Source organism: Lissotriton vulgaris, chromosome 7, assembly GCF_964263255.1.
Source record: "Lissotriton vulgaris chromosome 7, aLisVul1.2, whole genome shotgun sequence".
NCBI lineage: Eukaryota > Metazoa > Chordata > Amphibia > Caudata > Salamandridae > Lissotriton > Lissotriton vulgaris.
The window spans coordinates 1,289,340,791-1,289,356,765 of record NC_141695.1 but is presented as its reverse complement, the minus strand read 5'-3'; the positions used below and the strand labels follow the sequence as shown (position 1 = coordinate 1,289,356,765).

Below are 15,975 nucleotides of genomic sequence, written 5' to 3'. Positions count from 1 at the left end.
GGCTGGAACTGATTGTGCAATTAGCACTTTCATTTTCGTGTCTTTCATGCGTCTCTTTTCGTGTTCCTGTTCTTCTCTAATTCGATTTTGATGGTACTGTAACATTTGTAACATTTGGGAAGGGCTATTTGCTTGCCAGGTACTCTCAACTTACAATACTCTATTTTTGATCTGCGGTAAGGAATTTTCTACCAATTTGGTTACAAAAAGATGTGGGTATGATTCACTACTTGTCTTTAGACCACTATTAATAAGAAAACATTTCTCGAATCTAGAATGAAAATCACTAGTGTCTTCATCTTGTTTCTGTTTACAGGCAGAAATAGCATCCCAATCTTCCTTTTTAGTAGTCAATAATCTCGGCAAAACCTGTATCAATAGCTCGGGTAATTCTCTAGCTTTATCCCCGAGACCAGTGCCAGGGGTTCGTGTATTATCTTCGTTTTCTAATTCTATCCAGTTGATCTTTTTCTCTCCCACCTCCCATTCTTTTTCTTTAAGTTTTTCGTAAATGCCTGCTGGTAATAGGACTTTCAACATTTTAATCGTGTCAGCATATGTAGACTCCCCCATGCGGAGCATGTCTTTTAATTCACGGTGGAACCCTGCTGGATCTTTGTTGTGACAGGGTAGTAATTTTTTCATTTCCAATAATTCCATTTTCGTCAAGGGTGTGTAAACGTATACTCGTTGAAGCGTACCCGCATCATTTCTAACGGGATGAACCTCTCGTAAGGGATTCTGTCTGTCTATGTAAAAGGTCTTTCTTTCTCCATATGAAGCAGGAATAAAACGTGGGGTCAGGAAAGTCATGTATTTATGTCGTTGTTCTAGTATGACATTAATTAAATTGGTACCTAGGCCTCTCCATCTTACTAGGAGTAAATCGTCCAATAATTTATATAGGGGACCTGGATCAGAATGCTGACTTTCGTACAATGTGATGAGGTGTTGAATCATGTAAATACCAGCTAAACGCTGTTCTTCTGGGGAGAGACTCAAAAATGCTTGCGCTACTATATCATCTTTATATATGGTAGAATTTCCGGCCCATTGTACTGCTGACCGGGCTAGTTCCTGTTCATGCAAAGAACTAAGTTCACTATGTCCTACTCGTTTTTTCAGTGCTTGGTCAGTGGCTTGAAATAGATGTTCAAGAGAATATCGTTCTGGTATGGGAGAGAGAGAATGTTTACTGTGTTCTAGGCGTATGGGTCTATCAAACGGTCTATCCAACGGTCTTGCCCTACCTACGTAATGTATTTTACTTGTCTCATCAGTTACTAAATCATCATCCTCTGAGACTTCATCGTCTTCTTTCTCGGCTTCCTTTTCGGCCTGTTCTTGCTTGTGTATCTCAAGAATTTCCTTACGTATTTTCCTGTACATGCTTTCTACGCAACCCTGTTTATCATGTTTATCAGCCGCTATATTGTCACTCCAGTTCAGCATACTTTTCGGTACTTCTTTGTCTGGCTGATCTCGTTCCCTGATCAAACAATTAATCAAAAACTGTAAGAGCATACGTTGAAGCTCCACTTTCCTATGTGCCATGGCCTCATTAATACTTTCTGATCCCTCCCCGGTTCTGATGAAATGGTATATTTTATCTAAGTGGTCTTTCATGTCCGGTAGGATACTCAAATAGTTTGCAACGCGTCTTAAACGTAATGAGTATATGAGCATTGAACCTTCACCTGGTACTGGATCATATATACAATCAGTAAGGTACTGTCTAAGGGTTGCGTATGTAGCTGCTTTTGGCGTGCGCTGTAATGCTAGATCTCGTAGTGATGATCGTTTTAACTGAGGCGGGGTGGAGGGGTCTCCTCCTCCCGCCGCTCCTAGACTTGAGTCGCCTTGACTTGAGTCGTCTTTTAGTGTCAGTGCTGCCGCTGCTACTGCGGATCGATCTTGTGTTACGGGTGGTGGTAATTTAAAAGGGTTGGTAGGCGGTGTCTCCACGTTGGTAGGGACAGTGTGACTTTGTGGAGGGACAGTGACAGGAGTAGTAGTAGGAGGATTAGTTGGAGTATTAGTTAAATTGACAGGAACGATAGGGTTGGGAGGAGGATTAGTAGGTGGTACACGTACATTTACATACTCTGGAGCAGCGTCGTCTAAATAGGAGGAAAGGAAAATGTCCGCTGCGGTCTGTTTGTGACTACGGATTTTAGTCGGGACCAATGGTGGCGGCAAGTTACGGGGTACTTCCGGGGTCACTTTAGGTAGGCCCTCGGCGAGAAGGGGATACATGCCTTTAATAAGGGCATTTCTTAGTCGGTCTAATTGTTCTGCTCTAACTCGTTCACCTTCTTCTAGTAATTCTTTTTCTTGGGCTTTTTCTGAGGCTTCCCTACTTCTCTCTGCTTTCTTAATTTCTTTCTCTGTTCTTCTATGCGCTTCTTTACGCCACAATTCTATGGCATCTTTCTGGGATTGTCTGGCTTTCCTTTTCCAAAGTGCTTCTTCTACTCTCATGATGCAATCAGCATCCCATGTCCCTGAGACAGGCCATCTATATTTCTCTTCCAGATCTTTAGTGTAGTCTACCCATAAGTCTAAGTACAGTATGGCATCTAAGCCATGCTTGTGGTACATAAAATGTCCGGGAGTGACCCTAGGCGGGACGGGAACTGCCTCTTCGAGTATCCCTTTCCTGGTTCCTATCTGACGTAATTTCAAAAACAGTGGCATGTTTGAACTGGCCTGAACGAAAACACATTAAGGACAATAATAAATTGCAAACAATCATTCATACCACGACATTACAACATTGCGAACAGATACTACCTGGTACATAGAATAACACAATTCTGAAAATCTCGAAATACAACACTAGAGTACTGGATGCACTACTAGAACAGTACAGTCATACCGGTCCCATAAAGAGACACGTCATACCGCGTCCACCTAGATGGACACGTCTTTACCGGATCTGTGTACCCAGACCCGTCTTGACCGGGCTCGAATAACTGAACCCGTCTATATGCGTTCCCAACAACGGTACTCACCGGGAAGCAAAACTGAAGGCCTCGGAAACTTGATACTGGACTGGACTGCTACGGCTTCTTGCTGCGCATGCGCCTCGGAACAGGTGGGCCTCTGGATACCTCGGACCTTGCTCTCTCGGCTTGGGCTCTGGTCGGGATGGTCCGCAATCCTCACCGCCTCGTGTGGATGCCTGGTCGCAGTCTCCGTCTCCTCCGTGGGCCTGAGGGAGTTAGCAGGAAAACCCGCGGATGTGCACAGAATGGGTCCGTCGCGGCTGCAGAAGGGGTCAGGGGGCTGCGCTTACATCGCCGGCGCGTGGGGAAGGGGACTCGTTCCTGTTCGGGCGCCAGATTATGTGGTAAATAATATTACCGGGACTATTTTTCCATACATTAATAACAATAAGAATAGCTCATAAAAATGAGAGGCAGAGTCCGTGGTATCTGAGTCATACGGGCTTTAATTAAGATGACTCGAGTCAACGAGAATCGGGTTCCATCACCACTAAGGTTCAGGAAGGGATATCTAACGTTTTATTTTAACATCACACATTATATATAGTCAAATCATACAATTGCAATGAATACAGTAGGCAGAACAAGTGAAAAGAGAGAGAGATAAGAACATATGGGCGTAAAAGAAGGCGTGTAAGGAGGCGTACACGTAGGTGTGCACTTGATGAGTCATAGAGGTGTCATAGGTGGGTGGATGCATAGAGAAAATTTGCAGGGTCAGCAGAAACCTTTACCCTACATGTGCGCGCAACTGAACATGACGTGAGATTGACGTGTAACTGGGGAGAACAAGGGGTTGACTTTAGCACCAGTAGAGGAGTCTGGAGTCTGGGATGTCAGAACGACCTGCACCTTTGGCATATCTGATATCTTATGTTTGGAGGATGTATTGTCTGAAGTAAAGGTCTCTCGAGCAGAGGCCGTTCATTACTGAATGCTAGTGTGTGCATATATTTCTTCATGCAATGCACGGGGCCATGGGCATACTATGGCAACGGGTTCAGTAAATCACTTGCATGGAGACAGGAAGGCTGGGCCCTATGCTCTGCAGGCGGAATATGTTTACCTATTTCACTAGACTGGAATGTGTTTTTGCGGAGGCTGGGCAGATAAATGTAGGCAAAATACCGTCTTGGCAGGCAGGCCGGGCACCTCTCGGCTGGGCAGGGAATAGGGGAGAGGTCAGGGATGCATACCAAAGCTGCAGTGTTCAGAGACAGAAGAGGCTCGGAGCCTGAATTCAGGGCCTGGCTCGACTGGGCCACAAAACGTGTGCTTTGCGATATTTGAAAGTGCACCATGTAATTGCATTGGAAACGTAGGCCTTAGTGCGGAATTCATACTACATACATGGAAGGCCTAATAACTGACATGCTAACATTAGACGGAAATGCAGGGGCATTATCATGACAGGCACGGGAAGGGAATTACATGAACATACATAGGGCACGGCTGCATGGATAGGGTGCGAGTGGGGGACACACTGACCATATGAAATTTCTATTTCCTCAAACCTAGTTATAGATGCCGTATTCTCCAAACATTAAATGATTTTAACCAAAGTACATGAATTATCAATCCCACATTGCAATTCGATGGTTGAGGAAGGCAATTTACTGTTTAATTGTGCCAACCATGGTGTCGTTCAGGACAATTAAAACTAACAGAGGGGAAAATTATAAATACTATAAGTTGGTGGGTATTTGAACTTGTATACATGTTGTTTTTTATTGAAGTACCTGATAAAATCAGGGTCCCAGACGTTTCAAACAGGTGTTCTTCGACAAGTATAAACACAAAGTTAATGTTCAACATTACACATTATAACACACGTAAGATGTTTTTCCCATATTGTAACATTATAAAATGTTTTTACTTGAGACAGAGACATATTGGTGGAACCAGTGCAGTTATTGACTTATTCTACTTCAAATTCATTTCAGGGTGTAATAGTGCTACTCAGAGCCAACATTGTAACATTATGAAAAGGCGTTGTTTGAAACAGAGAAATACTGGAAGATACAGTGCAGTAATTAACATGTTCGACTTCAAATTCATATCAGGGTGTGATGTGTGGGTGCTAGTCAGAGCAGACACTTAAGTTTAACTTGGAGTGATGCATGCGTGTGTCCAAGTATTCAGTAGTGCGAGCAACCAGGGTAGAAGCGTGTGCTGGATGTTTAGAGGCTACAGACATCCAAATGTTGGGCTTGGTAATTGAAGGTAAAAATGTCTCTGCACCAACTAGTGTCAGCTATATTGTAGTTGGCTTGTCTGTCTAAAGGTTTCTTCCATTTCGTTCAGCCCACTACTGACTTTGTCCAGGCAGTGTATCCATCTACCCTCCTTGAGGTTTAAGGTCATGCCTGTGTTTCCTCATCTAGGGTGTGGGTAGAGTTATTTTAATACCCACCATCTAAGAGGGTGTGCTGGCAGGTGGCTATTGTTGCTGAAATGTTCAACTAAGGGAGCCCACTGCACCTTACACTTGATTCTAGTAAAGTGCTGTAATATTCTAGTTTCCACCTTTTGAGTTGTTTGCCCCACATAAACCTTATCGCACGGACACTTGATGGTGTATATTACATTTGTGCTATTGCAATTGGTGTGCTGTGAGGTGTTGTATGTCCTACTCTGGTGTGTTAATAAGGTTCCTTCAATGGTCAAGGTGTCCCAGAAGAGGTGGTAAGTTCAACTGGCTCCTAATATCTGGTGGTCGCAGAGTTTCTAGGTATGCCTTAACAACAAAATCCTTGACTTTCCTGCCCCTCTTGAAAGCAAAGATTGGGTCATCTGTGGTTCCAAGTTCGCTCACCACCAGATTCCAGTATTTCTTCAGGATCTTCTTAATCTTGTTACTTTTTGGATTATAGGTGGTTACACAGGCAAGATTGTCTTTCCCCAGTTCTATGGGTTTAACCACCAGGAGAATGCCTCGAAGACCGTACCAAGCTCACTTACGGGCATGCTTGATTAGTCCAATGGGGTATCCCCTTTCCTTTAGTTGTTGAGTGAGAGTATTGGTTTCTTTAAAAAAAATCAGCTCTGTGGGTAGTTTCTTCTTAGCCTCTGTCCATATGGCAATTTGTCCCTGAGGCTTCTGGGATGATGTGAGCCATATTTGAGTAGCGTGTTCCGTTCATTTGGTTTTCTGTATAACAAAGTGAAGACCAATCCGTTTTCAACTTGGAATGTGAGGTCCAGGAAATATGGATCCATTGCTGTAGGACATGGTGAACTGGATATCAGTTGATCTGCCATTCAGCCAGTCTCTGAAATCAATCAGGTTGGTTTTCCGTGCCCGACCAAATTATTATCACATCATCAATATCTCTCTTCCACATGGCGATTTTGTCTATGAAGGGATTGCTGAGACTATAAAGATGTTCCTCTTCATGGAAGTTGATGAAGATATTAGCCAGGTTAGGAGCGAATCTAGCTCCCATGGCCATGCCTTTGCATTGATAGAAATAGTGATTTTGAAAAACAAAGTAGTTCCTTGTCAGAGCAATCTCCAACATGGCTACCAAGAAATCGCTTGGAACCCAGTGTGGCATTGGTCGTTTCTCCAATGTTTCTCTGGCCCCTTTCCAAGCCTTGTTCTGTTGAATGCTGGTATGCAAGGATGAGGCTTTAGGGTCACCAAGAGTTGTGTGGTAGTGTCAAACTGTTGGCCTTCTACCAGCTGAATGATGTGCATGGTATCTCTTGGTGTTGATCACCCAAGGATGGAGGAAGTTGTCAATATACTGATTGAGGGGTTCAAGAATTAAACCACAGCCCGAAACAATGGGTCTTCCTGGTGGTTTATCCATGCACTTGTGTACCTTGGGTAGTTTGTAGATTGTAGGGATTCAGAAGTCTTTTTTGTTCAAGAATTCATGTTCCGGTCCACTCAGATAACCTTCCTTCAACCCTTTCTGTGTAAGGTTCTGGATCAATTTGCTGATTTCTGGAGTGGGATCTCTCAGTATTGGGGTGTAACTTTCACGTACGCTAAGTTGCTCTGATATCTCTTCTATGTAATCGACAGTATTTTGTAGAACCACAGCGCCCCCCTTGTCAGCTGCCTTGATGACAATTGTATTGTTAGCACTAAAGGTGTCAAGGGCCAGTCTCTCATTTTTTGTCACATTATATTTAGTGCATCTCCTATTGCTAAGGAGGTCCATAGTCTCTTTAAGGACAATTTGCTCGTCAGGATCTTTTGGCTCATCAAGTAAGCTGCCGGGGTAAACCTAGAGGGTGGCTTAAAGGTTGGCGCTGAAGAAGTACGGGTGTATTCTTTGTTTGCAAAGTAGTATTTCTGTCTGATCTTTCTGAAAAATCTTTACAATTCTAGTTTGATGTTGAATGAATCAGGAGGAGCCGTGGGGATGAAAGTGAGTCCCTTGGAGAGAATCTTTTTCTCCTCAATAGAAAGCGTGTGATTAAAGAAATGTATTATTGGGTCAGAGATGGGATTACCAGTCATTTCTGTCAATTCAGCTATGGGGCTCCTCGTATTTAATGTTAAGGAGTCACTGGCTGCCAACGTCATGTTGCGGATGGTTTGAGTCGATGGGTCCCCAATGTTATGTTCCAAAGGGGTATTGACCAATGTTTGTGAGGTGCCAACCATGGCTGTTACCATCTGTATGTCTGGCGGCGTGTTTGAATCCCTCCGTGTGATTCTTGTGGGGAAAATATGACTTGTGAATTGCCTCTCTGGTTGGTTGCCCCTGTTCCAGCTCCTTGGTCTGTTCCAACCCTGTTCTTGCCCCCTCCCTCTGTTGGGTGGTCGATGGCTGTCCCCTAAAAAAAGAAATCCTGGGCTTCTTGATATCTGTGGCCTTGATTAGTTTGGCGACTTGTGGACCGCCTGTCGGACTCACTATCAGAACCACTGCCAAAGGAAGAGTCAGTGAAGGTTGTGAACCTCCTAGGGCCCTGCCTGCTCTGGTTTGGGAAGAAACCCTGACTATCCTGCTGATAGTACTCGTCCGCTAGATATGGATAAGTCACCTTCTTGTCCTAATTTCTTGTATCTTTCGTGAGTTTATCTAATTTTCTGTTGTGTTACTGTGTTAAACTCTGCTAGTACTTTCTCAACCTGTTCAAGGGCTTCCTTTGCATTGGTTAATGTTCTGGTTTGAGCACATCCAGATAAACAGTCCTTTGGTATCTATTTAAGAGGTGAAGAATCTGCAGCTAGAAGTCTGTATCAGAAGAACAAATGATATGCTTTCGGCAATGCTCTTTCTGGTAGAGACTCCATCTAGCTGCAGATTCCTCCCCGACCCACCCATGCTCTCTGTTCTTTGGTTGGCCTCTATCCTTTAATAAGATACCAAGTCTAGGAATCTGCACAGTGGTCACATTTTGCTTTTAGGGCTCTGCGTCTAGAGGAGCGGCCAGTCTCCAAAGCAACTGACGTCAGTGCATGGGAGTGGCACCTATAACGGCCCCTTACGTCATTTCCAGGACAGAAAGGCGTCAGTGTGGAGCCACACTTCGCCACCTTCCGGTGCACAAAGGTATTGCTGAAAGGATTCAGTATCCAATCTAACCCCCCGGGAATATTCAAATGGTGAGGAATCTGCTGCTGGGCAGATTATCTAGGAGAAGGAGTGTTGCCAATGGAAAGTTCTTCTACGCCATTCTAGGGAAGGCTCTGGGGTCTTTGAACTGCCCCTACGCACAGTAGAGGCCCGAACAAATATTCTGACTGAGGCCTTGCAGCCTGCCTCAGTGGCGTCAGAGCCTCTACTGCCCCTCAGTGCCACTTTACTCGAGCCAGCAAGGCAGTTTGGGACAAGCTCTCCTCTGCCTAGCTGCTTACCAGCCTGTTGACAGGCGGTACTGGCACGGATCGTCCTGTAAGAAATAAATCTGGAAGAGGGTGAGGAGTTTTGGGAAGGGGGGGGGCTTAGGTTCCCAACGGCCCCACTGGTCAGGGAAACTGGAAGTCAGCACTTTGTTTCCATTTCAGAACCTTTTGTTCCTGTCTCATAAATCTTCATTCACAGCACATATTTATAATTCGCACTTCATAGCTTGTATTTCATTACTCCAAACATTTAGTTTCCAACTTAGAACCCTTCATTCTCAGCTCACAAACCTTCATTCACGCCGCATAACTCGTAACTCACAGCCCTGATCTTCTAATTCTGAACTCGAAAAAAAAATGTCGTTTCCAGCTCAGTGCCCTTCATTTCCAGTGCACAGCTCTTCATTCACAGAACATAGCTTGCAATTCAGTGACCTTGTTCAACCAATTTATTCCATTATTGACAATGTGACTGGTTTGTCCTGAACATAAATTCAGGTCACTTGTAACTCGGATATCTTGCTCGTAAAGGCACATTTAATCTTGAGTTACAGAAGCTATTATTTGAAGAGTGCCTTTGTCACAGCACACTGACCTGCCTCACTTGAGGCGGGATATTAGTGGTGTCTCCCTGCCAATCGGAAATGAGTTTATGGCTTGTAGTTATCACGTCAGCATTAGAACTAGCTCCTTCCCTTTTAAACTATGAGTTCCCCCAGGTGCTGCTTTGACCTTGGCAGCCACACGCACAATCTGAGTTATTTGTCTACTCCTGTCTTTTAGGACACATCGCCTTACTCAGAACCACCTCTCCTTCAGAAAGCAACTCAAAACTTGGATATTCGATAAGTAAAAAAGCTCCCCCTCCCCCAAGCGCCTTGAGACCCTCTGGGTGAGTAGTGCGCTATATAAATTTCTGAACTTGAACTTGATGAAAACATCGTCTGTGCTCCCTAGATAGGTGTTATCAATGTAGGGACAGGTTGGCTGAAGTGAGAACATGGATTTACTGCATTCTCTCACTCCGTTACCTCTTTAAGGGATACGTTAAAATAAGCAGTACATTCTGTCTATAACAGGAACATCATGTTCAAGCCAACCAATTCCTTTGTCTTGGAGTGTAAAATTTCCTGGATGTCACGAAGGAATGTAATCATTTCATGAAGGTTTACGGAGACGAGGATCAGTCTTCATCTTTCCTTGGTCCTTTATGTAGCTGCCAACAATAATACAGTGCAAGTACCAGAGTACCCATGAAACTTGGGAAAAGCTACAGAACCCGTAGTTACCAACAACCTGTGAAGACCATGAAAGTTGTGATCTAATCCCATCGTCTTCTTTCTTTGCGGAATGAGCAGTCTAATCTCTTTTCATTTTCCAAGATCCGTCTATGACTATTGTCTTAAGGCGATTCAAATTAAAAAGTCATTTAGTGAGAACTTAAAACAATCTTCAGTTACCAAGCACCAATCATAATATAGCCTTAGAGCCCGCCGTAGCGGGCTATTAAAGGCCCGCTCCAGCGTACGGCGAGGGCCTTTAACAAGGGAGCAGGACTTTAATAGCCAGTATAGCCCAGCTACGAAGGGCTATAAGGCTATTAGAACATTCTGCCACTAGAGGGCAGAATGTTCTAGCAAATAAAACAAAGGCTTCAGGGAGCACGAGAGGATTGAAATCCCCTCAGGCTTCCTGAAGCCTTTGTTCACAGCCACAGCTGTGAACAAAGAAAGATTGGAATGTTGGAGCCCCGGGCTTATACCAGCCATTATAAGCCTGGAGCTACTCCGTTGTTTTCAATGGAGCTCCCAACATTTATCGTTGGAGCGGGCCTTTAATAGCCGGTATAGCCCGCTACTGTGGGCTATAAGGATATATTAAAAAGACATGCCCATCCAGTATCACAACATCACCAAGTCATGGTCCAATTAAGTGATTGTCTGAATTGTACCAATGTGAGATAATCCTCACCTTCATGTCTCTAACAGAACCAGAACTTTCCTTCACAACAGCAAAGACTCGATGCGCTGATTGCGCTTGTTTAAAGGAAATTAAATACTAAGGAGGCAAAATCGGAGACTGGCTTGAAATATAACATTTATGATAAGTCAAGTCAGATTGCCTGCCTGATCGCTTTATATGGACCTCTAGCATTCCAATCATAGTGAAGGCCTTCGAGGCCATCAATTCCATATTTGAGCATGCCCCAAAGCATAGCATACCAAGCCTGCCTCAAAGCATAGCATACCAAGCCTGCCTAGTGCATCATCCCTCTCACTCATTTCACCATGGTAGGTGAATAGACCACCAACAGTTTATTAAAGGAAGTTAGACACCGCTATATATCGAGGCACTGGTCACTCTCATATTCTCTCAGACATCAGTACAAGCATAACCTGATATACTTACAAACATCTGGATAAAAAATTACCTTGCATTGAATTTTGTTATGGAAACAGTAAACAGCCTCTCCTGAGGATATGTGTCTATTAGTTAAGAACAGGGCTCTCAGTAAATACTTTTATTTCGGTCAACGACCATAAAAGCAGCATAAGGTAAAAGTCACATTGGATTAATAAACAAACAGTTGAATAAATAGATTAAAAGCTGAAATTTTCTAAAGGGGCAATGCCATAATAAAAAATATTTCATTTTTAGGTGTAAATAAAATCAGAATAAAAACCTTTGCAGTTTAAAACCTTAAATTTAAGGGTTATGCTGTTTAAAATCAAATTCTATTAAAGGTAAATCTATTCTAGGGTAATTGTTTAGTGGTTCATTGAGTGGTGGTGTGCTGCAACTGTAGCTAAGATATTTTACTTTTTTCTGCAACCTTCAAAACGATTGATTCTCCAAAGTCCGTCCTGGAGGGCCGGATCCATGCCAGATTTTTGGCATATCCACTTTTAGATAACTGTAGTTATCTTAAAAGGATCCGGCCTTCCAGGACCGACTTGGGATCACAAAGACCAGGTGACGCCCTGTGGAGAAGGAAACAAAAAACAGACTGGAGCCACAACCCCGCACCAAAAAAAACCTGTAAAGGAATGCCCTCTCCGCTCCTCACAAGAATACTGAGAGCATCAAATACACATGAACCTTGGAATATTGACAGCTGACATCAAAGAAAGATGATGGGAGCTGATATCAGGACTTCGTTGTACTGGCTTTCCACAGTGTACTTTAAAAAATAGTAGAGAAAGGTAAAGCTTAAATCCATACTTCCAAACTGCCATAGAATTGACATTGAGAGCCTGGTTTAGAGTTCAGCGGATGTGTTACTCCGTCACAAATGTGACAAATATCCCGTCTGCTGAATTAAGTTTGATTGGATATAACCAATGCTTCCAGTGATCCATTTTTACTGACTTTTACTGATAAATACAGACAGAAAACCAGCTACCATCCTGTCTATATTCCTTTTAAATGTGGTAAATAGGTTTACTTTGGACGATTCTCACTACTGTCAGTCACGATTGCTAGGTCAATAGCTGTACAGGTGGGAGAGTTAAAGAAAATAATTAAAGATTTGCTAATGAAGTTAAGTGACTGCAGCAGTATAGCTGTTTAACTGTTCTACAATGCATATGGTTTCAAATGACTGTTCTACTGTTAGTGGATAATGGCTAAAATCATTGGAGCTTCAAACATGCATAAACATTTGTCTGTAAAATTAATGTGGCAATATACCCATGGCAAATCCATTTTTAGCTAAGCACAAAATGAATATGGATAAATAAAGATAAAATGAGCAGAATTTAAATACGGATAAATACAGGCGGAAATGTCAAAAAAATAAATACCATAAAACCATGAGGTCTAGATGTAATGTGCTTGTAATATGTCGGATGGTATATCTGTCACGCTTGTGATTGAGTAACCCTTCCACCAAACTCTTAGTCGGGCCCTGAATCTTCCTGATCCAGCACAATTGATCCGAATCTGAACTAGCTCTGCTGGATTTGCAAGTAGACTTTGCACGTGCACTGTTTTTCTCACTTGGGGTGTGATTGTGGAGAAGTGTTGCTCAGGGGTTAGAGGCGGCAGACCCGGAAACTGAGATCGGCCCTGGACCAGGGTTCAATTCCCCGCCTCGGCGGGTCTTGGGCTCATAAAAATTCCACGGACTCGATAATTCTCGCTCCGGTGCCTTCTTGACTCATGGGTTCACACTCTGCGACTCTGGGCAATAGCTTGCTTAATCTCCACAACGGCCCCTCGTGGCGGGATGCCTGGCTTTCACCTTGTGGATACCCTCCCGGGGTTATCTCACAGGGGAATACCAGGACGGGTTCCCTAAGCAAGCGCTTAGATACCGACCTTGGTCAGTGATTTGCGCTATATAAATACATGTACATGTACATTGTATCTTCCAGTCTTTTGGTTGGCACATAGACCTGATGGCTCATAGAGGACAGTTGTGTTTTCTTTTGGTGATTGTGATCCAAAAGAACATTGTGGCAAGTTGCAAAATAAATGAAAAACAATGTAATTGCTGATGTCGTGCTTATGGCTGGATGGAACGACCACACTGTAAGAGTCTGTGTTGTTTCTTGTCTTGCTCCAGGCTTCTTCGTGTTGAGGCTCACAAAAGCCAAATCACAGGGTGCTCCATCAGCCCAGACCGAAAGCAGCTGGCCACAGTGTCTTTGGACATGCACCTGAAGGTTTGTGCCCTACTTCATTTAAAGCATGATGTCCAAGTCAACATTGGCAGGAAATGACTTAATTTGTGCACTTTGAGGCAAAAACACTCTGGTCCATAATTTAAAGGTTACCGGTCCTGGAGATATGTGCTAATTATTGCATTTGTGAAAATCGGATACCCAGGATCGTAATTTTACAGCTGTGATAATTATCACCTATTCCTAGTGCTGGAATTGGATTTTTTTTTTATTTGGAACCCATAAATTGGGGGGTCAAGGTGTGGCTGACGAAAGGGGGTGGAGTCACAAACCTGAAAAGCAGAGTGTGACAGTCAACTTATACATTAATTCAAGAAAGTACAACTGCTCAAAGAAATGGGCAACAGGACCAAATGTGACAGTAACGCTGTTCTAGTTTACATAATTGGTCACAAAGGCTGTATTTTAAAATATCTTACTGGGTTAAAACACCTGCCGCCGAGATCTTTGTGTACCCAGCAATTTTGAGAGGATTGTAATGTCTATGTTTATGGAAGATATGTGATTCCTACACCTTATAACCCTGATTGTGTTATATAACATTTCCTGTGCATTTATTCTCACACTTGTATTATTTATTGTGTCTCTGTGATGTAAAGCAGTCTGACACCCTAGACTGGAATGAGTAGTGCTATATAAGAATTAAGTAGTAGGTGCCATTTAAATCATTATTTGTGTAATTACTCTTGTACATAGATAGACCTTTAATTTTTACAGTTCATGCACATTTGCTACATATTTGCTACATGGTTGAGCAAAGGCAAAACCTGGCCTCCGAGTTACAATTTCTCGAAATACTTGTGAAGTGATGATAACCTGTGGGCCCGTGTTTCCTTCCATTGCATTGGCATGTAGTTAGTTGTGAGGCTCCAGATGAATCTCACCTGGTGATACTGAAACGAAATAATTTCTGATGACCCTTTTTTTGAAGCCTTTCATTTGGGCTGGCTGGAAGTGAAGCACTGCTGAATTGTGTCCCTGTGTTAGAAAATGACACCAGGACAGTTTAGCCCAGAAATAGCTGCCAGAACCGGGCTCTGGCGAGATCCCCCTACTTTCCAGCCCTGCCTCCTCCGAGTTTGCTCGTGCAAGTATGCAAAGGCCCTGACGTAATACTTGAATAGAAGTTTATATAAAATCATCTTTAAAAATGGCCAACATTACTTTTCTGTCTTTCTTTACTTTATTAGTAAGGGATCATTAACGCAGCTCTAGAACAGTTTTTAATTTGCCTTTATCCATCGTATGCATCCCGCTTGAAGTTTTTACTGTTAATTGGGAAAAAGTGCCTGCTTCAGGTGAATTTACAGATTTTTGTTCCAGCCGGGACATTAAAATACAGGGCATAGAAAACAGGACAGATGGAAACCCCAGGAAAATGTTAAAAGTGTGCAGATTCCCGCAAAACCTTTAAATCTGTTTTGTCCCAAAATTTCCAGTGCCACTTGTAATGAGGGCTTAATGATGTATGATTTAATTTTTCCCTTGGCTTCATTATCTCAATTTCTTTGTCCGCATGTTTCAGCTCACACACCTATCAGGTTTATATCCTAACTGTCTCATCTTTCGTCATAGCTGTGGGACTCTGCAAAAGGAGTGCTTGTTGGATCTCACGAATTCTCTTACCCTTTGAACTGCGTGACCTTTCACCCAGAAGGGCAGCTGATTGCCACTGGTTCTTGGGACAGTCAGATCACCATCCTTAAAATAGGGATCTGGACAGCTGTATCGGTAAGTAAGACAAATACTTGTAATCTGTTGAGATTCCTTCTCCTTAAGCCATTTTATGCAGTGTGGTGTGCAGAGGCAGAGCTGCTGAGATAAAGCAATTACACAATGGCAACCCTTAATTTCTGCACCTGTCGTTTATTATAATGTATTTTTATGTATTTTTAAGTGTTAGACGTACAGGCAGTTCTGAATTGTATCATTATACAAAATATTGTCAAAATTGATGTAGCTGAGGCATTTAGGTTTGTGCTCAAACCTTCCTCAGCAGTGAGTACTCTGTTACCAGTTTGGGTAACTGTGCCTCTAAATCAAGGCTATTCTGTCTTTCTGAGAACATCTGCTCCTATCTGCAGACTTTTCAAAGTGCAAAAGCATGTTTCCTAAAAAGGAAACGTTTAGTAGAATTTAGCATTGTATATAAAAAACACTACACTCAGCTGAGACAAGAAGCAGAGCTGCCCTTGTGAGCTGGTGCTTGGTGGAGGAGCACTCAGAGGTATCAATAAAACGTTTGATTAATCTTGATAATTAACAGTATATGATATATCCATATATTTTTCTTACTATAAAATCAGAGATTAAAGTAACATATTAGGTAGGTGTTAGTTCAAATGTACCTTTTTGAAAACCAAAAAAACGGAAATTCGCCAGATCTAGTTCAGTGAGCTAATTATAACTTCCCCGAGTCCTGTAATGGCCGCCAACAAAATTTTTTCCATGTTGCTGGCAGCCAATCGGAGGT

At 42.9% G+C, this 15,975-nt stretch overlaps 1 protein-coding gene across 7 annotated transcripts in view; it reads left to right on the top strand.

The window, feature by feature from the left end:
- Positions 1–15,975, top strand: part of TEP1 (telomerase associated protein 1) — a 1,080,103-nt gene that overhangs the window by 709,121 nt on the left and 355,007 nt on the right. For all 7 annotated transcript variants that reach the window (XM_086931874.1, XM_086931872.1, XM_086931869.1 and 4 more), the window contains 2 exons: positions 13,385–13,484; positions 15,078–15,233. In XM_086931874.1, coding sequence (XP_086788000.1) covers positions 13,385–13,484; positions 15,078–15,233 — 256 coding nt within the window. The remainder of the gene's footprint in view (positions 1–13,384; positions 13,485–15,077; positions 15,234–15,975) is intronic.